The sequence below is a fragment of the Propithecus coquereli genome, unplaced genomic scaffold (genome assembly GCF_000956105.1).
Source record: "Propithecus coquereli isolate 6110/MARCELLA unplaced genomic scaffold, Pcoq_1.0 Scaffold52, whole genome shotgun sequence".
Classification (NCBI taxonomy): domain Eukaryota; kingdom Metazoa; phylum Chordata; class Mammalia; order Primates; family Indriidae; genus Propithecus; species Propithecus coquereli.
The window spans coordinates 7,332,546-7,349,588 of record NW_012151063.1 but is presented as its reverse complement, the minus strand read 5'-3'; the positions used below and the strand labels follow the sequence as shown (position 1 = coordinate 7,349,588).

The 17,043-nt window shown below is 47.0% G+C and overlaps 1 protein-coding gene across 2 annotated transcripts in view; it reads right to left on the bottom strand.

Annotated features, from left to right (window-relative positions):
• Positions 1-5,632: 5,632 nt before the first annotated feature.
• Positions 5,633-17,043, bottom strand: part of WWC3 (WWC family member 3) — a 73,560-nt gene continuing 62,149 nt past the window's right edge. For both annotated transcript variants that reach the window (XM_012656832.1, XM_012656833.1), the window contains exons 17-22: positions 16,702-16,867; positions 12,917-13,081; positions 9,953-10,045; positions 8,025-8,252; positions 7,474-7,601; positions 5,633-6,117 (exon numbers count right to left, since the gene is read on the bottom strand). In XM_012656832.1, coding sequence (XP_012512286.1) covers positions 6,051-6,117; positions 7,474-7,601; positions 8,025-8,252; positions 9,953-10,045; positions 12,917-13,081; positions 16,702-16,867 — 847 coding nt within the window. In that variant the 3' untranslated portion in view covers positions 5,633-6,050. The remainder of the gene's footprint in view (positions 6,118-7,473; positions 7,602-8,024; positions 8,253-9,952; positions 10,046-12,916; positions 13,082-16,701; positions 16,868-17,043) is intronic.

Sequence of the window (17,043 nt, the reverse complement as noted above, 5' to 3'; positions counted from 1 at the left end):
AAATAGCCTTGTGGGAATATGTATTTGTCTTATTTTCTGCCTTTATGCAAAGACAGAAAACAAAATGGCAAAAACCTATCAAAAATATCCAAAATATATACGAGTAAAACTGTAAAGTATTCCTGAAACACACAAAATTAGTCTTTAGCAAATGGAAATATGTAATACATTCTCGGATAAGAGGATGCAACATCATAAAGATGTCAATTCTCCCAAATTTGTAAGTTTAATGCAATTCCAGCAAGGTTCCGTAATTTTTTTTCCTGGAGCTGATTAAGTTGATTATAAAATTCATTTGGAAGAAGAAATAAGCAAGAATAGCCAGGAAACACTGAGAAGGAAGACAGGAAGGAGGGCTAGCCCTCACGGACAGTAACAACAAGCCTCTATGATTACAGCAGCTTTGCCCATAAGTAAAGCACAAATTTAGACTATGCCGAGATGTTTTCTCACCTCTGCAAGTGGCAAAGACTCACAAATGTAACATTGTATTAGTGAGGTTGTGGGAAACTGTCTCACACTTTTCTGGTGAGAATCCAAAACGGTACAGCCCCTAGGAGGGAAATGCAGTGCAACCCAGCAAGATGCCATGTGCATTTACGTTCATTTACCCTTTGACCTGGAGGTCCCACTTCTAGGGACCTATCCCACAGGAACCCTGGCAAAAATGTGAAAGGATATCTGCAGAAGACTTTCACTGTTGAGCTATTTTTAATAGCAGAAGACTAGAAACAACCAGAACGTGGTTGAATAAACTATGGCGCATCCACCAATGCAGTGTGAGAGAGTGAGACAGAATAAAGAATACCCACTCGTAGCACTTTGGGGGATGTGGGGTAGATGTGAATTTTGGGGGGCCAGAGGGCACACTGTAGTGGGTTGAATGGTGGCCCTAAAGATGTGTCCACGTGGAACCTGGGAATGTGACCTTACTTGGAAAGAGTCTTTGCAGAGGTAATTAAAGATCTGGGAGACGAGATCATCCTGGATTAACCATGGGGGCCTTAAATCCAATGTCAGGTATTCATATAAGAGACAGAAGCAAAGACAGAGAAAAACACAGAGGAAAGTGCCATATGAAGGTGGGGCAGAAACTGGAGCGATGTTTCTTAGACAAGCCAAGGAACGTCAAGGATTGCCAGCAACACCAGAAGCCGGAAGGGGCAGGAAGGACCCTCCCCTAGAGCCTTTGGAGGGAGTGTACCCTGCTAACGCCTTGATTTAGGACGTCTGGCCTCCAGAACTGCCCAAGAATAAATTTCTCTCGTTTTAAGCTACCAAGCTTGTGCTAAATTGTTACAGCAGCCAATACAGATTTTGGTGGTCTCTGGGATATATATATATATATTTTTTTTTTTTTTTTTTCTTTTCTTTAGAGACAGGTCTCCCTATGTTGCTTAGGCTGGTCTCAAACTCCTGGGCTCAAGTGATCGTCCCACCTCGGCCTCCCGAAGTGCTGGGATTACAGGTGTGAGCCACCGCACCCAGCCTAGGATATATTTTTAAGTGGAAAAAGCCAGATGGAGAAAAGTGTGTTTATTGTGCTACTGTTTACCCAAGAAAGGAGAGAAATACAAATATAGATGTGTACATATTTGTGTATATAGGCACATGTACATATCTGTACATATGCATATATGTCTATTTAAAAAATAGACAATGCAAGGAAAAACATTATTTCTTAAATGGTTACCTATAAGGAGAGGAAAGGAATAGGGAGAGGGGCAAGAATACAAGTTAGACTCCTTTAAATATATCTTGTTTTGTATATTTGTCTTTCAAGTCATGTCAGTATTTTACATTAAAAATAATATTAAAAAGATCAATCCATAAGAATCCAAAATAAAGTGAAACACACATTGATAGCTTAACCCCACAGAAAGGAAATATTCCAAGTTACTTTACATCACAGTAATTTGACTGCACATTCCTAGTGAGATAAATCTTAAGGACTGAAATAACTAACAAAAATTTCAATAGTTTTTCAGTAATTACAGTATGTTGGTGGTGGTACTGTTGATATTGCTATTCTGAAACTCTTGTGTACGTGTGTGTTATGGGAGTAAGCAAATGGGGATTTATGTGATATTCTATCATCCTTTTTCTCCTTAAAAAAAAAATATTGTCTAACTCTTTCCATCGAAAAGGTCTGGCCAGGTGCAATCCCAGCACTTTGGGAGACCAAGGCAGGAGGATCCTCTGAGGCCAGGAGTTCGAGACTGGCCTGAGCAACATAGTGAGACCTGTCTCTATAAAATATAAACAAATTAGCCAGGCGTGGTGGCATGCACCTGTAGTCCCGGTTACTCAGGAGGCTGAAGCAAGAGGATCACTTAAGCCTGGGAGTGTGAGGCTGCAGTGAGCTATGATCGAACCACACCGCACGCCAGCCTGGGCGACAGAGAGACCTTGTCTCAAAAAAAAGGTCTAAAAAACAATGACCGAGCCAGTAGCAACAAGTACCCCCAGCACCAAGAAACCAGGTGGCCCGGGGGAAAAGAACAATTCCAGGTCAGACATGTCTGAACACATGGCTGTGGCGGGGAGGGAGGAATGGGGAGTGGCTGCTAATGGGGATGGAGGCATCTTTTTGGGGTGATGAGAATGTTCTAAAATTGATTGCAGTGATATTTGTATAACCCTAAACATACTAAAAACCAGTGAATTATATGCTTTAAATGGAATGTGAATTATATCTCAAGGAAGTTGTTACCAAAAAAACATAAAGAAATCCCAACAAGTGGGATTTAGATTCTGTTCAAAGGGTTAAAAATTGGAAAAGTATACCTTGGATATTTAGTACCAGTAAGGAATTAAATGCTAAGATGCGATGAGGGCATTGTGCATATGTTTTTCTCTTTTACCAATACATACTCAGATATTGAAGGATGAAATGATAAAGTGTATGGGATTTGCTTGAAGTCACAAGGAGAAGTGGGTGGAGGTGTAGATGAAACAAGATTGGCCATTTGAAGCTGGGGGAGGGTTGCATGTATGTTCATTTTACTATTTTCTCTGATTTGATACCTCTGGTCTTTATATTTAAAAAGTACGTGGTTTTGTCTGGGCACAGTGGCTCACGCCTGTAATCCCAGCACTTTGGGAGGCTGAAATGGGAAGATCACTTGAAGCCAGGAGTTCAAGGCCAGCCTGGGCAACATAGCGAGATCCCATCTCCATTAAAAAGTTTTTAAAACTTAGCAAGGAGTGGTGGCTCACGCCTATAGTCCCAGCTACTCGGGAGGCTGAGGCAGGAGGATCGCTTGAGCCCAGGAGTTCAAGGCTGCAGTGAGCTGCACCACTGCACTCCAGCCTGGGCAACAGAGCAAGACCCTGTCTCAAAAACAATAAATAAATAAAACATGTTTTTATATATTTAAGTCTCCATAATTAAACATTCTTTCCACAAAACACACATTTCCACTGTGTTCTTAAGGCAAGTTAGTTTAATTTTATAGAAGAAATACTTTCAAACAATACAAATGACACAATTAGAGAGAACAGTGACAAAAACAAAGAGATGAATACTGATTATAACTTCTTCCCACAACAGAAGCTTACTTATTTCTGCGATTATCAACCAAAACCTGACAGTTAGTGACTCGGTGAAGTGAAAGCCAAATTCTCTTTTACATGCAGTACTGTTTCTGAAGAACCCTGGGGGCAGAATTCTGATGGTTTCTGGACCAGAACTGCTGTAGAGCCTGGCAGAATTTTCATTGCAAGGCCCACTAGATGGCCAAATTTAAACCTCAGATGAAAACACCCCTTAAGCCCATAGGTCTTCCCTTTTCTGGCGTGTGGGATATTTGGGGGGGGGGCAGTGGTAACTAGGCAGAAGCTGCAGAACCGCGTTGTGAACGAGAAGCACCGTGGGGTGCGGCGCCACGCGCCTGCGCAGACCGCCGCTCGCTCTCCGCCGCCGTTGGCGCGACTGCCTTTCCCTCCCAGGGCTGCGCTCAGCTGCAGAGCAGACACCGGCAGGGGCCAGGAGAGGCAAAAGGGAAAGGTGGCAAGCACAGTGCTCTCAGACTGACCCCGAAGCAGGGCTGCCTTTGCTTCTTGCAGGGCAGCGGTGGGATTCTTCTAGAAAAACCTTAGTGGGACAGGGAGGAGGGCACTCCAAACAGAAATCTGCATAAACTGGGCAGTGAAACTGATTTGAAAACACTTGTGTGGGGCTTTCTGTACTGGCACAGTGGGTTTCCCTCACATTGCGACTTGAAGGAGCTTGGTGGAAAAGGTGCCTGCCTCAAGACCCCAGCCCGCTTAGAGAGCCGCTGCGCCACGGGCTTGGCGTCCAGGGGCTCGCCCCGCGCCCGAGGCAGCAACGATCTGTCCCCCCGCACACCCTGGGGTGCAGCCCGCAAGGGTTCATTGCTGGAGTTGAACGTTTCAACAGCCGGGGGCCTAGACAGATGGCGTGCTCCGCAGCGCCTAAGAACCCATGGGCACTTTGGGGCTGTCTATCTACTTCTGTGATGGGCACATATAAAAAGGAACTGGCCAAAAAAAAAAAAAAAAAAGCGAGACCAGAGGCAGAAATACATAGCGAGAGACAACAGCCGTGAAAAGCATAGAGTTTTCAGTCTTACCACCACTGACAAATTCCATTGTCTATGATAGGTCGCGTGTCAATGAAATGCTTTTACAAAATTCATTTTTAATAAATGTAAAAAGGAAAGTGGGTTATACAAGGGGAGGTTACAGACTGATGGGAAAGAGGAAAAACCTGATTAAAAGGGACATTTCCAAGGGAGGAAAGACCCAGGAAGAGAGAGTTCTGTTTTCTTTGACATTTCCTGTGACCCACCTCGTTCACTCATGCGAGGTGTCATGAAGCAGAGTGCATTTCGTGGATAATAAATACATATTAGGCAAAATATTTATATCATTTGGCATTTAAAAGAATAATGGCATGTTTTTATTACATTAAAAGGTTTTTTTTCCTCATGAGCTAGTTCTCAGATTTCGTGAGGAACATTGGGTAGACTGCAGCACGGGGGCGTTCTCATTTAAATCAAATACTCTCCTGCAACTGGGTAACTCCAGTTACCCGCGTCCTTCCCTCCCCCTGTAAAGGTGATCGTGTCTATGTTGTAACTGCTATGTTCACCCACAGAGGCACTGAAAACGGGCCTTCCCAGTTCCCTTTTCACTTTCCTTCATGACACAGTGGTGTGGCAGGAGTTCCCCACCACCCTCCTAGTCTGTTGCGATCAGACGGGGCGGGTGGGAAGCAGGCTGCCCGTGGTCAGAGAACGGGCAGCGTGGACAGCCACCGTGGACAGGCAGGCTGAAGCCTGGGACGTGGAGGCTCTGTCACCTGCTTCGGACCCATGGGGACACAGAAAGATGCATCAGAAGACAACACAGAAATGAGGAGCGGTCAGTGCGCAGTCCACACGGGAGACTGGCCTCTGCAGCGCACGCGTGCTTGTGAACTACGATCGAACTGCTGCAGGTGACATCTTGACATAACATGAAGAAAGTGAACGTGTACAATATGTGTGGTAAATGCACATATGAGAAACTGATACAAGTGACGAATTTAGCACATAGTGTTTGCATTTCAGGTGTCAAAAACAAAATCGGCCCCAAGCTCCATTCTACTGCATGACAAATACTGAAGAACAAAATTTCAGTCTTAAAATACATCTTAAAGTCAGTATTTTCCTTCAAGGAAAAAAAAGTACTATAAATAAATTACAATACAGTGAATTTGCCTGAACTCACTTCGTTTCTGTCTTCCAGCCTTTAAGTCAAATAAAACAGCATAAAAACTGTACATTCTTAACACGATAGTTGATCTTTTATAAAATAACCTGTCTTCAGAGATGTCGATTTCACAACAAGGAAAAACCAAGCCTTGTTGCCGTCACTATTATAAAATATATATGTATAGATATATGTGGTTTTCTTTTTTTTTTTTTTACAAAATGTGTATATTAATAGCTTTGCACAAATATTTTAAAGACGAATTTAGCTAGTCTAAGAACTTCATGAAAATAAACAGGCAGATAAATACTTCATGTGCACAATGCACTACATCAAACGTCGTCAGCTGGGAGAGGAGGTATGTTAATCCTTGGTCGTGTAAAAAATGCTATCTTCTCCCTGGGATTGGAAAGAATGACAGGTTAGTGGCAGATCTGAGATATTGAAAGCTGCCAGCTCTCGCATCAGTGATGACTTTTCTTACTCAAAGAATAAGTTGAGTTTAAATCCCCAACAGCACATCTGTTTGTAGAGATTCTCCAAATTTTAATATAGGTTATGAAGCCCCATAAGAGCAGGGGTTTATCTCCAGTGCCTAGAACAGTGCCTGGTATGTATCAGGTGCTCCGGAAATATTTGTTTTATTAAGAAATGATTGAAAAAATGAGAAACTATATGAATATTAAGGGTATACAAAAATTAAGGCTAAAAGTCAGGCATATATTATTCAGCCATAAAAATGAGTGAAGCACTGACACATGCTACAACATGGATGAATCCTGAGAACATTCTGCTGAGTGAAAGAAGCGAGATGCAAAAGGCCACGTATTGTATGATCCCATTTATACGAAACAGTCAGAAGAGGCAGATCCCTAGAGACAGAAAGCAGACTGGTGGCTGCCAGAGCTGGGAAAGTGGAGTGGAGAGTGACTGCTTAATGGGTGTAGGGTTTACTTTGGGGGTGATGAAAATGTTTTAGAACTAGATAGAGGTGGTGTTTGCACAATATTCTGAATGCACCAAATGCTACTGAACTGTCAGTTTAAAATGGTTCATTTTATGCTATACGAATTTCACCTTAATTTTTCAGACACCAAAGAATACAGGTATATCTGTGCAAATCCCCTCATAAAAAACAAAAACAGGCAAAACTACTCTATGCTATTAGAATTCAAGGCAGTGGTTACTCAAAGAACCACTGAGTGCTGGGAAATCTGGGAGTGCCGATAATGTTCAAGTCTCATCGCGTTGAGTTTTCAACAACTTGCTGGACTACGTACATGTGATAAGCACACTTCGCTGTACATAGATTTTGCTTCCATCAAAAGTTAATTTAAAAAGCAAAGGTGACATGTATATGTATGTAAATCACTGTTGTTTACAAAAGCAAACGTCTAGAAAGAAGCAGCATGTTACGAAATAGAGCAGTTGAATGAATTGCATCTACTAAAGGAAACATTACAGTCAAACAAGATAAGGATTACGCTGCAACAGGGAATCTTTCAATTTAAAAATGCTAAATGCAAAACTGAACCCACATCATGGCTACAGGTGACATGAAGAAAAGTGCATAGAAAAAAAGATCAGGAGAAAAGGCTACTGGTAGTGGGGTGCTGGTTACAGTGGACTCCTGTTTTGTTCTCGACTTCCATGGGTTTTTTCAACACTTCCTGTACTTGCTGTCACAGCAAAGGTACAGGAGTAAGAAGCAAGTAGTGCCAAGCGAGCCGGCAAAACTCTGCGTCTCTCCCATACCTGAAGGTCTGCACTGGGATGGGCTCTTTGTTGTTCTGTCCCCGCAGCTGGTAGATCTCCTTAGAGGCCTTCTTCAGCATCTTCTCCGCTGCCTGCTCCTGATGGTAGTCGAGTTTGCTCTGCCGTGTCTGGAACGGCAACATTTCATGCATAAGACATTTTTATTGCTATTTTTTAAGCAAGAATGAATGAGTTTGCTCCGAGTCCCGGAGCCCAGAAGAATCCACCAGTCGGGGGCAGGGAGGGGCCCTCATCCAGCCCCACAGGGAATTCTTCACAGGGACATTAGGGGTGGCTGGAGGCAGACTTGGGACCCAGAACATTCCCCCCACCACATGGGGAGGGCCCGTGCATCCTTCATCCAGCTCCCAAAGTGCATGTTGGCTCCACTGCAAAGGGCATCCTCCCGGCCCACGAGGGAGAGCACTGGCTCCATAAGACAAGTTCCTGGACCATTCAAATTACAATTTCATCACCAGAGACATTCATTTCAGAACCCGCGCGCAACTGGACGAAAGGCCATGCCACGAGCAGGCAGGCTGGGCGCTCACCTGCCTCTCGGCCTCCTTCAGCAGGCTGCGGAAGCGCTCGTCCCGCAGCACCCAGTGCGGGAGGTCAGTCTGGCCTCGCAGCTGGGCGTCCTCCAGCCGCTGCCTCAGCTCCCGAAGGGCGCAGAGCTCCTCGTTCAGCTGCCTCTGCCGCGTTCTCGATGCCTGGAGATCCAGCTCCAGGTCCAGGGACGTGCGGGCCACGAGCTCGGCCAGGGAGGACCTGCAGGACTGCAGGAGACAGAGGCCGTGAGTGTACGCCCTGGCCCCACGCAGGGCAGGCCCGGCCTTCTAGAAGGCTCTTCTACAACCAATAAATAGGAGACAGGTGAGGCACAGGTATTTCGCTAAGCATGGCCCAAGGTTAGAGAAACACCTGGATTGGGGCAAGATGAATGTAAATCTCTAGCTCAATATCAAGGTTAATAACAGCAAATTGTTTCTCTTTAATGATGACCTATGTATTTGCAAAAGTGTGGAGCAGCAGATGCTCTTATATGGGGCTGGCTGGATCAAAATTGGCTCCATTTTTCTGAAGTACCATTTGATAATATATGTCTAAAGCAAACTTGCATCTGAAAAGCAACAACTGTCAACATGCGAAGTGGTCCAATTAAGGTTTATGACAAAAAACAAAAACCCTAAATCTATAACAACAGGACAGTGATTAAATAAATCACAATGCCAGCATAAAGTGCAGCCATTGTAAAAAGTTGAAAAAGTATATTGACATGGAAAAATGTTAATGATCTACTGTACAAGGAGAAAAAATGTTACGAACCATGAGTGCTTTTCGTTTAAAAAGTATACACACGTACCCACATAAGTTGTCAAAAACTTTCCTCCCCATGTAAGCCCCAATACGCAAATACGCCATGTTCAAACAAGCCCCAAGAGGTGAAAGGACTGTCCGTGGCGCTGAGAGCAGCACTTACCATCCAATGGGGAACGGAACCCTGGGAGGGCAGTCACTACGCCGCGGCCGCAGCCCACGAGCACAGCACCGCCGGTCGGTGGCAGAATAACTGTGCTTTTCACACGCACAACACTATCTTGCACGTACACAGAATTTAAATGCAAATATGGGTCGTCATTTAACAAGTACAAATTCATTTTAAAACACTGCTTAATTCATAGCAGAGCTCAGTGGTTCTCAACCAGGGGCGATCTAGCCCCCCACGGGACATTTGGCAATGCCTAGAGACATTCTTGGTTGTCCCAACCGGTGTGTGTGGGGGGTGCTACTGGCATCTGGTGGGCTGAGGCCAGCGGTGCTGCTAGGCACCCTACGATACACAGGGCGGGCCCCACAGCCCAGAATGATCCAGTCTAGACGGTCCACAGTGTGGCTTCTCAGAAACACTTTTGTAGCTGAATTGTTTACTTTCTTCTAATTCTCAGCCAGCAGCTACTCTAAACACAACCACCACGTGGAAATGTGGGATTTTTTTTCTACACATGTTCAAAAGGATCCTTGCCTGGAAAAGACAGGGACCTACTAGCTTACAAACTAAAAGCACTAAAACTTTATAAACTGGCATGACGTGAAGAAAAAATGTGGTGAGTAAAGAAAATGAAAAACCATAGAGCAGACCTATGTAGAAGAATGCTATATGTTAAAAAAAAACTCAACTTTTCTAAACTATATATACTCTTTTGTGAAAAAAGAAGAAAGAGCCAGTTACATAGACATGGTTGATTACTTGTTACGTTTAAGAATGTAAAGATCATGAATTATCTGAAATCATGATATGATCTTAAGAAATACTAGTGACATTATGACATTATATCTGTTAAGTAAATAAGTAAATTAAAATGTTTCCTTTTAATTAATATGACTGTAAACATTACCTAAAGTATTATCTTTTAAAGTTTGTAAAAATGACTCCCAGGGCAAACATAGATTCCATATTCCTTTACATGGCACACACCTGCTTGTAGCGAAGGGTTCGTCTTTCCAGAGTATTTCGGACAAAGGGGGACTTCCGGGGCAGCGTCGAACTGTCACTGTCACTACGATAAAGCTGCACCAAAAAAAATGATGTTCAGAAACAATTTCTCAGAAATTCAGTATTCATTCCCTGTGTGTACTAGGAATGGGATTATTTCCCTTCTCCTTCCCAGGTGCTCAAACACACTTAGGACTTTTGGTGTTTTTACAAGGTCTTTGGGTTTCAGTTAAAACAAGAGTTTCAGGTAAAATGAAAAACAAAACAAAAAACAAACAAAACCTCCACCCCATTTCCAGGCTTATGAAGTCAACCAAATCTTCGTTTTATGGATACCAACTACGATTCGGTATCGTGTGCGGCTCTCAGGAAGGCCCGCACTGCCCTCAGCACACTTCACTTTTTTGGTTTTTTTAGAGACAGGGTCTTGCTCTGTCACCCAGGCTGGAGCGCAGTGGTGCAATCATAGCTCACTGTAGCCTCACACTCCCGGGTTCAAGTGATCCTCCTGCCTCGGCCTCCTGGGTAGGTGGAACTACAGGTGCGTGCCACCATGCTTGGCTAATATTTAAAACATTTTTTATAGAGGCAGGGTCTCACTATGTTGTCCAGGCTGGTCTTGAACTCCTAACCACGTGATCCTCCTACCTCCAAAAGTGTTGGGATTACAGGTGTGAGCCACCGTGTGCAGCCATGTTTCACTTTTTATCAACCGTTCTCATTTGTCATATTTCTGACTTTGGCCAGAACTGGAAAAAATGGCTTTCCAAAAAAGACTCACTCCTGGTAGTAAGACAAGCTGATATCACCAAGTGCCACTGTGTCAGTCAAGGTACAAGGTCTGCTTTTAAAATGCAGAATAAAGAATGCCTTCTTTATGGGAGCCGAGTCATTACAGATTTCATTTGGTGGCAGGGTGTCACCTCAGGATCAGTGTGTTCCTGTGTGAAAGCCACATCCTCGCCTTGTGGCTTCATTTTCTGGGCCAATTAACCCGACACACTCAGGAAATGCACTGGCCCGGCAACCTTCCTGCCCTGCGTTCACACGAACACATGCACACGCAATGAGGCCTCTAAAAGCGCAGCCACTGAGTGCGGAGCACAGCACAGGACCGGGCCATCTCTCTCTGGGTAAGCAACGTGCCGGCCTCTTTCGCGCCCCTCCTCGATAAGCAGTCGTGAGCCACGCCCTGCTGGCCCGGCAAGAGCCTGGGAGGAGGAGGGCTGAGGGGACGGCCTTCCGTCTGCATGTGGCCCTTCACTCCAGCGTCAGCCTGCACGCGGCAGAAGTGTGACAGGGCGGGAGGGCCTGGACCTTGTGCTAGCAGGTCAGCTGCCAGCAGGGACACTTCAGATCTGCCGGAACAGCAGCGGGTCTCTCGAACATGGCACAGGGGCAGTTCAAGCCATCTAGGCCGCCAGCTGCGGCTGTTCACACCTGTGCAGTAAAGGGGTCACCTTGCCCGGCTCCTGGGGGCAAAGTCTAAGGCCCCAGAATGTCCTGCCTGGTAAGTGTCCTGGCTTACCCGGGGGACGTGGGCCAGGCCCACATTCGATGTTAACGGTGTGATTTAGGTGGGGACCTTGACCCATCAGCTCCATCTCTGGAGGGGCTGGGAACTGAGGTGAGCCCTGCAGGCCACCACCATGCCTCCATGACCAACACCCCATAAAACCCTGGACACCAAGGCTCGGGTGAGCGATCCTGGTTGGCAATACTCTGCGTGTGCTGTCACCGTAATTACTGGGGGAAATAAGAGCCGTCCGCCCAACTGCGCTGGGAGAGAACTGGAACCTGCCATCTCCTGACCTCGCCCTCCGCTGCCTTCAGTCTGTGCCTCTCACTGTCGCAAACCGCGCCCGTGAACACGACAGCTTTCTGAGCTCTGTGTGTCCTAGCCAATTACCGCACCTAGGGCGGGGGTTGCGGGGGACCGGAGATCCCTGAACTGCAACTCCGATGTCTCCTCCAAGGGTCTGAGGGGCTTTTTCGCTCCAATGACCTGACGTTCGCTTGGCCCGAATGGAGCCAGCTCCTTGGCAGCCCCATCCGAGGGCAGGCGCTTTCGTCAACACACGCAATTCAGAGGTGCAGGAGGGGTCAAGGCTGCCCTCAACACAGACGGCCCATCCAGGCCACTGTGTCACGACCAGTCATCCTTAAAAGGCCTCTCTGTCCAAGTCTGTGCCATTGTTGTCACACTGCTGCTGTCAGCCAACCTCCTGCATGCTGTCCTGCCCTCAGTGACCACATGGCTCAGGTCTCCCCTCCACCTGCTTGGGGCTCTCCACCTCGCATTAGATGGTTGGGTGGTTCTCCCACGTTAGAACCATCTGGGAGCTTCCAAGAGCTCTGCTGCCCAGGCCCCACCGTGACCCATGGCGAATCTCTGGGGTGGCCCCCGGGCACCAGTATTTGGTGAGGCCGCAGCATGATCTGACTGCAAGGTGCAGTCAAGGCTGAGAACATCTGTCTCCCACCTTCGCCCACGGGCTGCGAATTTACACGTGGGTGAGAGCCCCCTGCCTCAGCGCCCAGACCCCTCCAGGCTGCTGCCCCCCCTCCTGGCCTCCTCACCACCCAGAGCACCCGGCTCCCCAGACCTCGGCCCGCTCAACACAGTCCCTGTTTCGACTTGCTCCTCAGATGGATGGAGAAAGAATTCACCCCACTTACTGAGCATGAGCCGACGCATGTGCGACACTGAAAATCTGGGGGAAAGTGAATGGGAATCCTGAAGAAACACAGAATCTGCTGAGCATGCGAGAAAGCAGGAGGCGCCTGCACAACACGGTTTCATCCCACGCGCCCACGGTGCTCACTCGCTGCTGTTATTTGTGCGACTACATGTGTCTTTTGGCATAAATAGTAAAACAGGAAACATAACAAAGAGAATAAAAAAAGAGTATGTTCCAGACAGGTCGCAAAGGAATTCCAACTTACTCTGCAAACATACTGGCTTCGTGCTCCAGGCGAGAAGGTCTGAGATCGCACGATCGTGCTACTCCGAACAAAAGGGGCCCCCCGGGCCCGGCGGCTGGGCCGCTCCTGCAGGAGACTCGCTGCTGCTTCTGGGAAGAGATCTTCTGTGTTGGTTTCCTTGTCAACCTAGGGAGTAGTGCACCATGACCGTGGCTTCTTCTGTAACATGAGCACTGAACTCAGGGGGAACCACTGCCTGACTTTTCCACTTGGAGGTTTAACTGGCGTGTCCCATGTCACACATGCAGAATGGAACCGCTGATATTCCCCCCAACCCCCCCCCCCACAGGGATCTCTACTTCTCCATCTGTTCATGCAAAAAACATCTTGGTGTCATCCTGACTCCTGATCTCTTTCGCATGCCCCATCTCTGGTTCAAGAGCAAATCCTGATGGCTCTATATTCAAGATCAAGTGGGTTTTGACCACTTGTTGGCAGCCCTTCCCCTGAATCGCCATCATTTCACGCCCAGATCAGTGCATGGGGGTCTCACTGGTCTCCCCTATTCCACACCCCCCTGCCCCTCATTCTCTTCTCAACACAGCAATCAGGGAGATCCCAGGAAAACCAGAGTCAGGCCCTGCAATTCCACTGCTAGGTAAATACTCCAAAGAGCTAAAAACAGGTGTGCAAACAAATGTTTGCGCACAAATGTTTGTAGCAGCACTATTCAAATAGCCAAAAGGTGGAAACAGCCCCAATGTCCACTGATGGGTGAATGGATCAACAAAATGTGTTCTGTCCTTACAAGGGAATGTCATTCAGCCATGACAAGGAATGAACTTCTTACACATGACACAATGTGGATGAGCCTTGAAAACATTAAGCTGAGGGAACGAGCTCAGACATAAAATGCCACGTTATATGATTCCATTTACACGAAACATCCAGAATGGGCAAATCTGCAGAGATAGAAGGGAGATTTTGGTGGCTGCCAGGGGGTAGAGGGAGGGGAATGGGGAGCGACTGCTGAATGGGGACAGGCCTTACTTCGGGGCGATGACAGTGCTGTGGAACTAGACAGAGGTGGTGGATGTGCGACACTTGCGAGTGTACTAAACGCCACTAAATTGTACACTTTAAAATGGTTCAGTTTATGTTACGTGAATTTTACCTCGATAAATTATTCTAGAAAAAAACTAACCAAAAACCCTTAAGTCAGATCATGTCACCACTGGGCTGAAAACCGCCCACCAGTTTTCCACACCTCTCAGAGAAAAGCCAGGGGCCTGAGTGGGCCCTGCTCAGTGCAGCCCCTTTAGACAACTCCTCCCTCCTCCCTCCCCGGCCCTGGCAACCGCCATGCCACTCTCTGTCCTGTGAATGTAACTACTCCAGGCACCTCACAGGAGCAGAATCACACAGCGTTTGTCTTTTTGTGCCTGGCTCTGAGAGTGGAAAGAACAAATCAAAGTGTTTTTTCTATTCTCTCACTCAACAGCAATCAACACAGAAGATTCTGCGATGACATGTGTGGGGCTTCTCCTCACTGACAAGCAAACCATCGATTCCGCAGCAGACGCCAGTTCAGTTCTGACAGTATCCGCCTGCCCCCCACATCCGAAACCAATCACAAGCTCCACGTTATTTTGGGCTTCTGACCAACTGGCCTAAAATAGGGGTTCCCACAATCCCCCTTCCTTGGGTTCCATTAGTTTGCCGGAATGGCTTACAGAACTCAGGAAAACACGTTTATTTGTTTATTATAAAGGATACAGATGAAGAGAGACGCGGGGCAAGGAATGGGAAGGGGTGCGGAACTTCCATGCCCTCTCTGTGCACACCACCCTCTAGGAGCCTCCACGTGTCCAGCTATCGGGAAGCTCCCTAAACCCTGACCTTTTGGAGGACAATCAATCATGGAGGCGTCATGACTGATTAAACCATTGGCCATTGGTGATCAACTCCATTCAGCCCCTCTCCCCTCCTCGGGAGCTGAGGGTAGGACTGAAAGTCCCAACCCTCTAGTCCTGCCTGGGTCTTTCCAGGGGACCAGCCCCAGCCTGAAGCTACCTAGGGCTGCCAGCCAGCAGTCAGCTTGTTAGCATACACAGAGACATTATTTTGGAGAGTCTAAGGGTTTTAGGTGCAGTATGCCAGAAAACGGGTCAAAGATGAAATATTATTTTACAATAACACACTGGCTTATTTCGCTCAGCATGATGTCCTCAAGGTTCATCCATGGCATAGCACGTGACAGAATTTCTTTCCTTTTAAAGGCTGAATCATACTCCATCGTATGGACAGACCCACTGTGTTAATCCATTCATCCACTGATGGACACTTCGGTTGCCTCCCTCTTGCTTACTGTGAATAACGCTGCCATGAACACAGGTGTGCAAGTATCTCTTCGAGATCCTGCTTCCGATTCTTTTGGATATGTATCCAGAAGTGGGATTGCTGGATCACATGGCAGTTCTATTTGTAATGTTTGGAGGACCTGCCATACTGTTTCCATAGCAGTTGCACCATTTTATAATCCTGACCTTTCTAAAATGTCAGTATAAATTTACATCTCTAAATGTAAACCCTTTCTAAAATTGCAAGCCTCTCTAAAATTGAGAGCCCTACTTACCTCCCATCTTATTCTCCGGCAGCCTCTCTGACTATATGAAACACTCTCGTACGCTAATGACCTATCCTCGCTATCTTGGCCTCCCTCTTGAGGGCGGGAGGTATGTGTGACGCCCACAGAGACAGAACGCAAATGTGGTAAAGGACACACACTTGGGGCATCTAGGTGATGAGTATATGGGTATTCGTTGTGTTATTCTAGCAACTTTTCCATCGATTTAAAGGTTTTTGAAATTAAAATTTGAGGGGGGGAAAACACCACACTGGCCTCCCAGGGCCACTCACTATGATTTGGGCTGTTGCTTGGCAAGGTCTCGGAGAATAGAACAAGGACAGTCACTGGCAGCCTGGCACAGAACAACTCTTCCAGGCCTGCTGTAGGGGCTGCAGCTTGGGAAGCCGCCAGGGGGGCAGATTTTACTTTGCATTTCAGGGTGAGGGCAGGGGCCAGGATGATAACATGTTCTTTTGAGCTGAACGGTTTGGGAAACAAAGTTTCAAAAGAGCACTGGTACAGCGTCTTCCAACCTCAATGGGCTCCAGCATTTGTCACTGTGGACGTGACAGATTTCCTCCTTGAAGATGTGGTGACAAGCACAGCTAAGATCAGACAATGAGAAAGGGCGAAAGCACGCTTTGCTGATCGCAATGTTATGAAGGAGGAAGAGTAACTACAAGAGTCCAAAACCTTCAGGACTTGGGAAACTTCCTGAAGACGGGAATGGATCAGCACATGCAGGCGTGTGAAGGAGTCAAAGTCCTCTTTTTCAGCACAGCTGGCCTTTCCTTGCGATCTAAAGTGCAGACATTTCTACCGTACCTGGCGTGCTCATTTTAAGCCCTTTACAGATCTTAGACCATTCACGTCTTTTCCTCAAATCTCAGGAAAAAGTGGCCTTCGCTGTCACCCCCAAATCCAACAGCACTGTCCACTGCATAACATGACTTCCCCACATGCCACAACGCCAAGTGTGTGTGTTTGCAGGCCACCCACGCTGTTCCCCTCCTGAGCCCATCAGCTCAGGTGTCCTTTAGAGCATCCCCTCTGCCCACCCCTCGCGCCTGCCATGAAGGATCTGGGGGCAAGGAGCTCCGCCTTCCAGGGCAGTGCCTGGTATCCCACAGCAAAATGTCGGGGGGCTCTGTGAAACCCCTTGACATTTCCTACTTACCTTAAGAGGCAGGGCCTGAAGTTTCTCAGGGCTGTAAGGATCTGCCTGGCCAGCAAATGCGTGTCCCTGGATGGCATCAACACCGACACAACAGGGCTCCGGGTATGGGGGGCTGGTCTGGGTGCAGTTGCTGCAGCCACTATCCATCGAGTCGGCCTGCCAGCTCCTAAGGGGGACATTGCGAAAGCCCACAAAATGGTCATCCAAGGGGCTTCTTCTGTGCAGCTTTTAGAGCACAGCGGTAGAAGCACGTGATGAAACCTATTTCTTTCCAAAGATTGAAGACAGTTGCTTCTCTCATAAAGTAAAGGGGCATTTGTCTGCTCTGGGGAAGACAACACT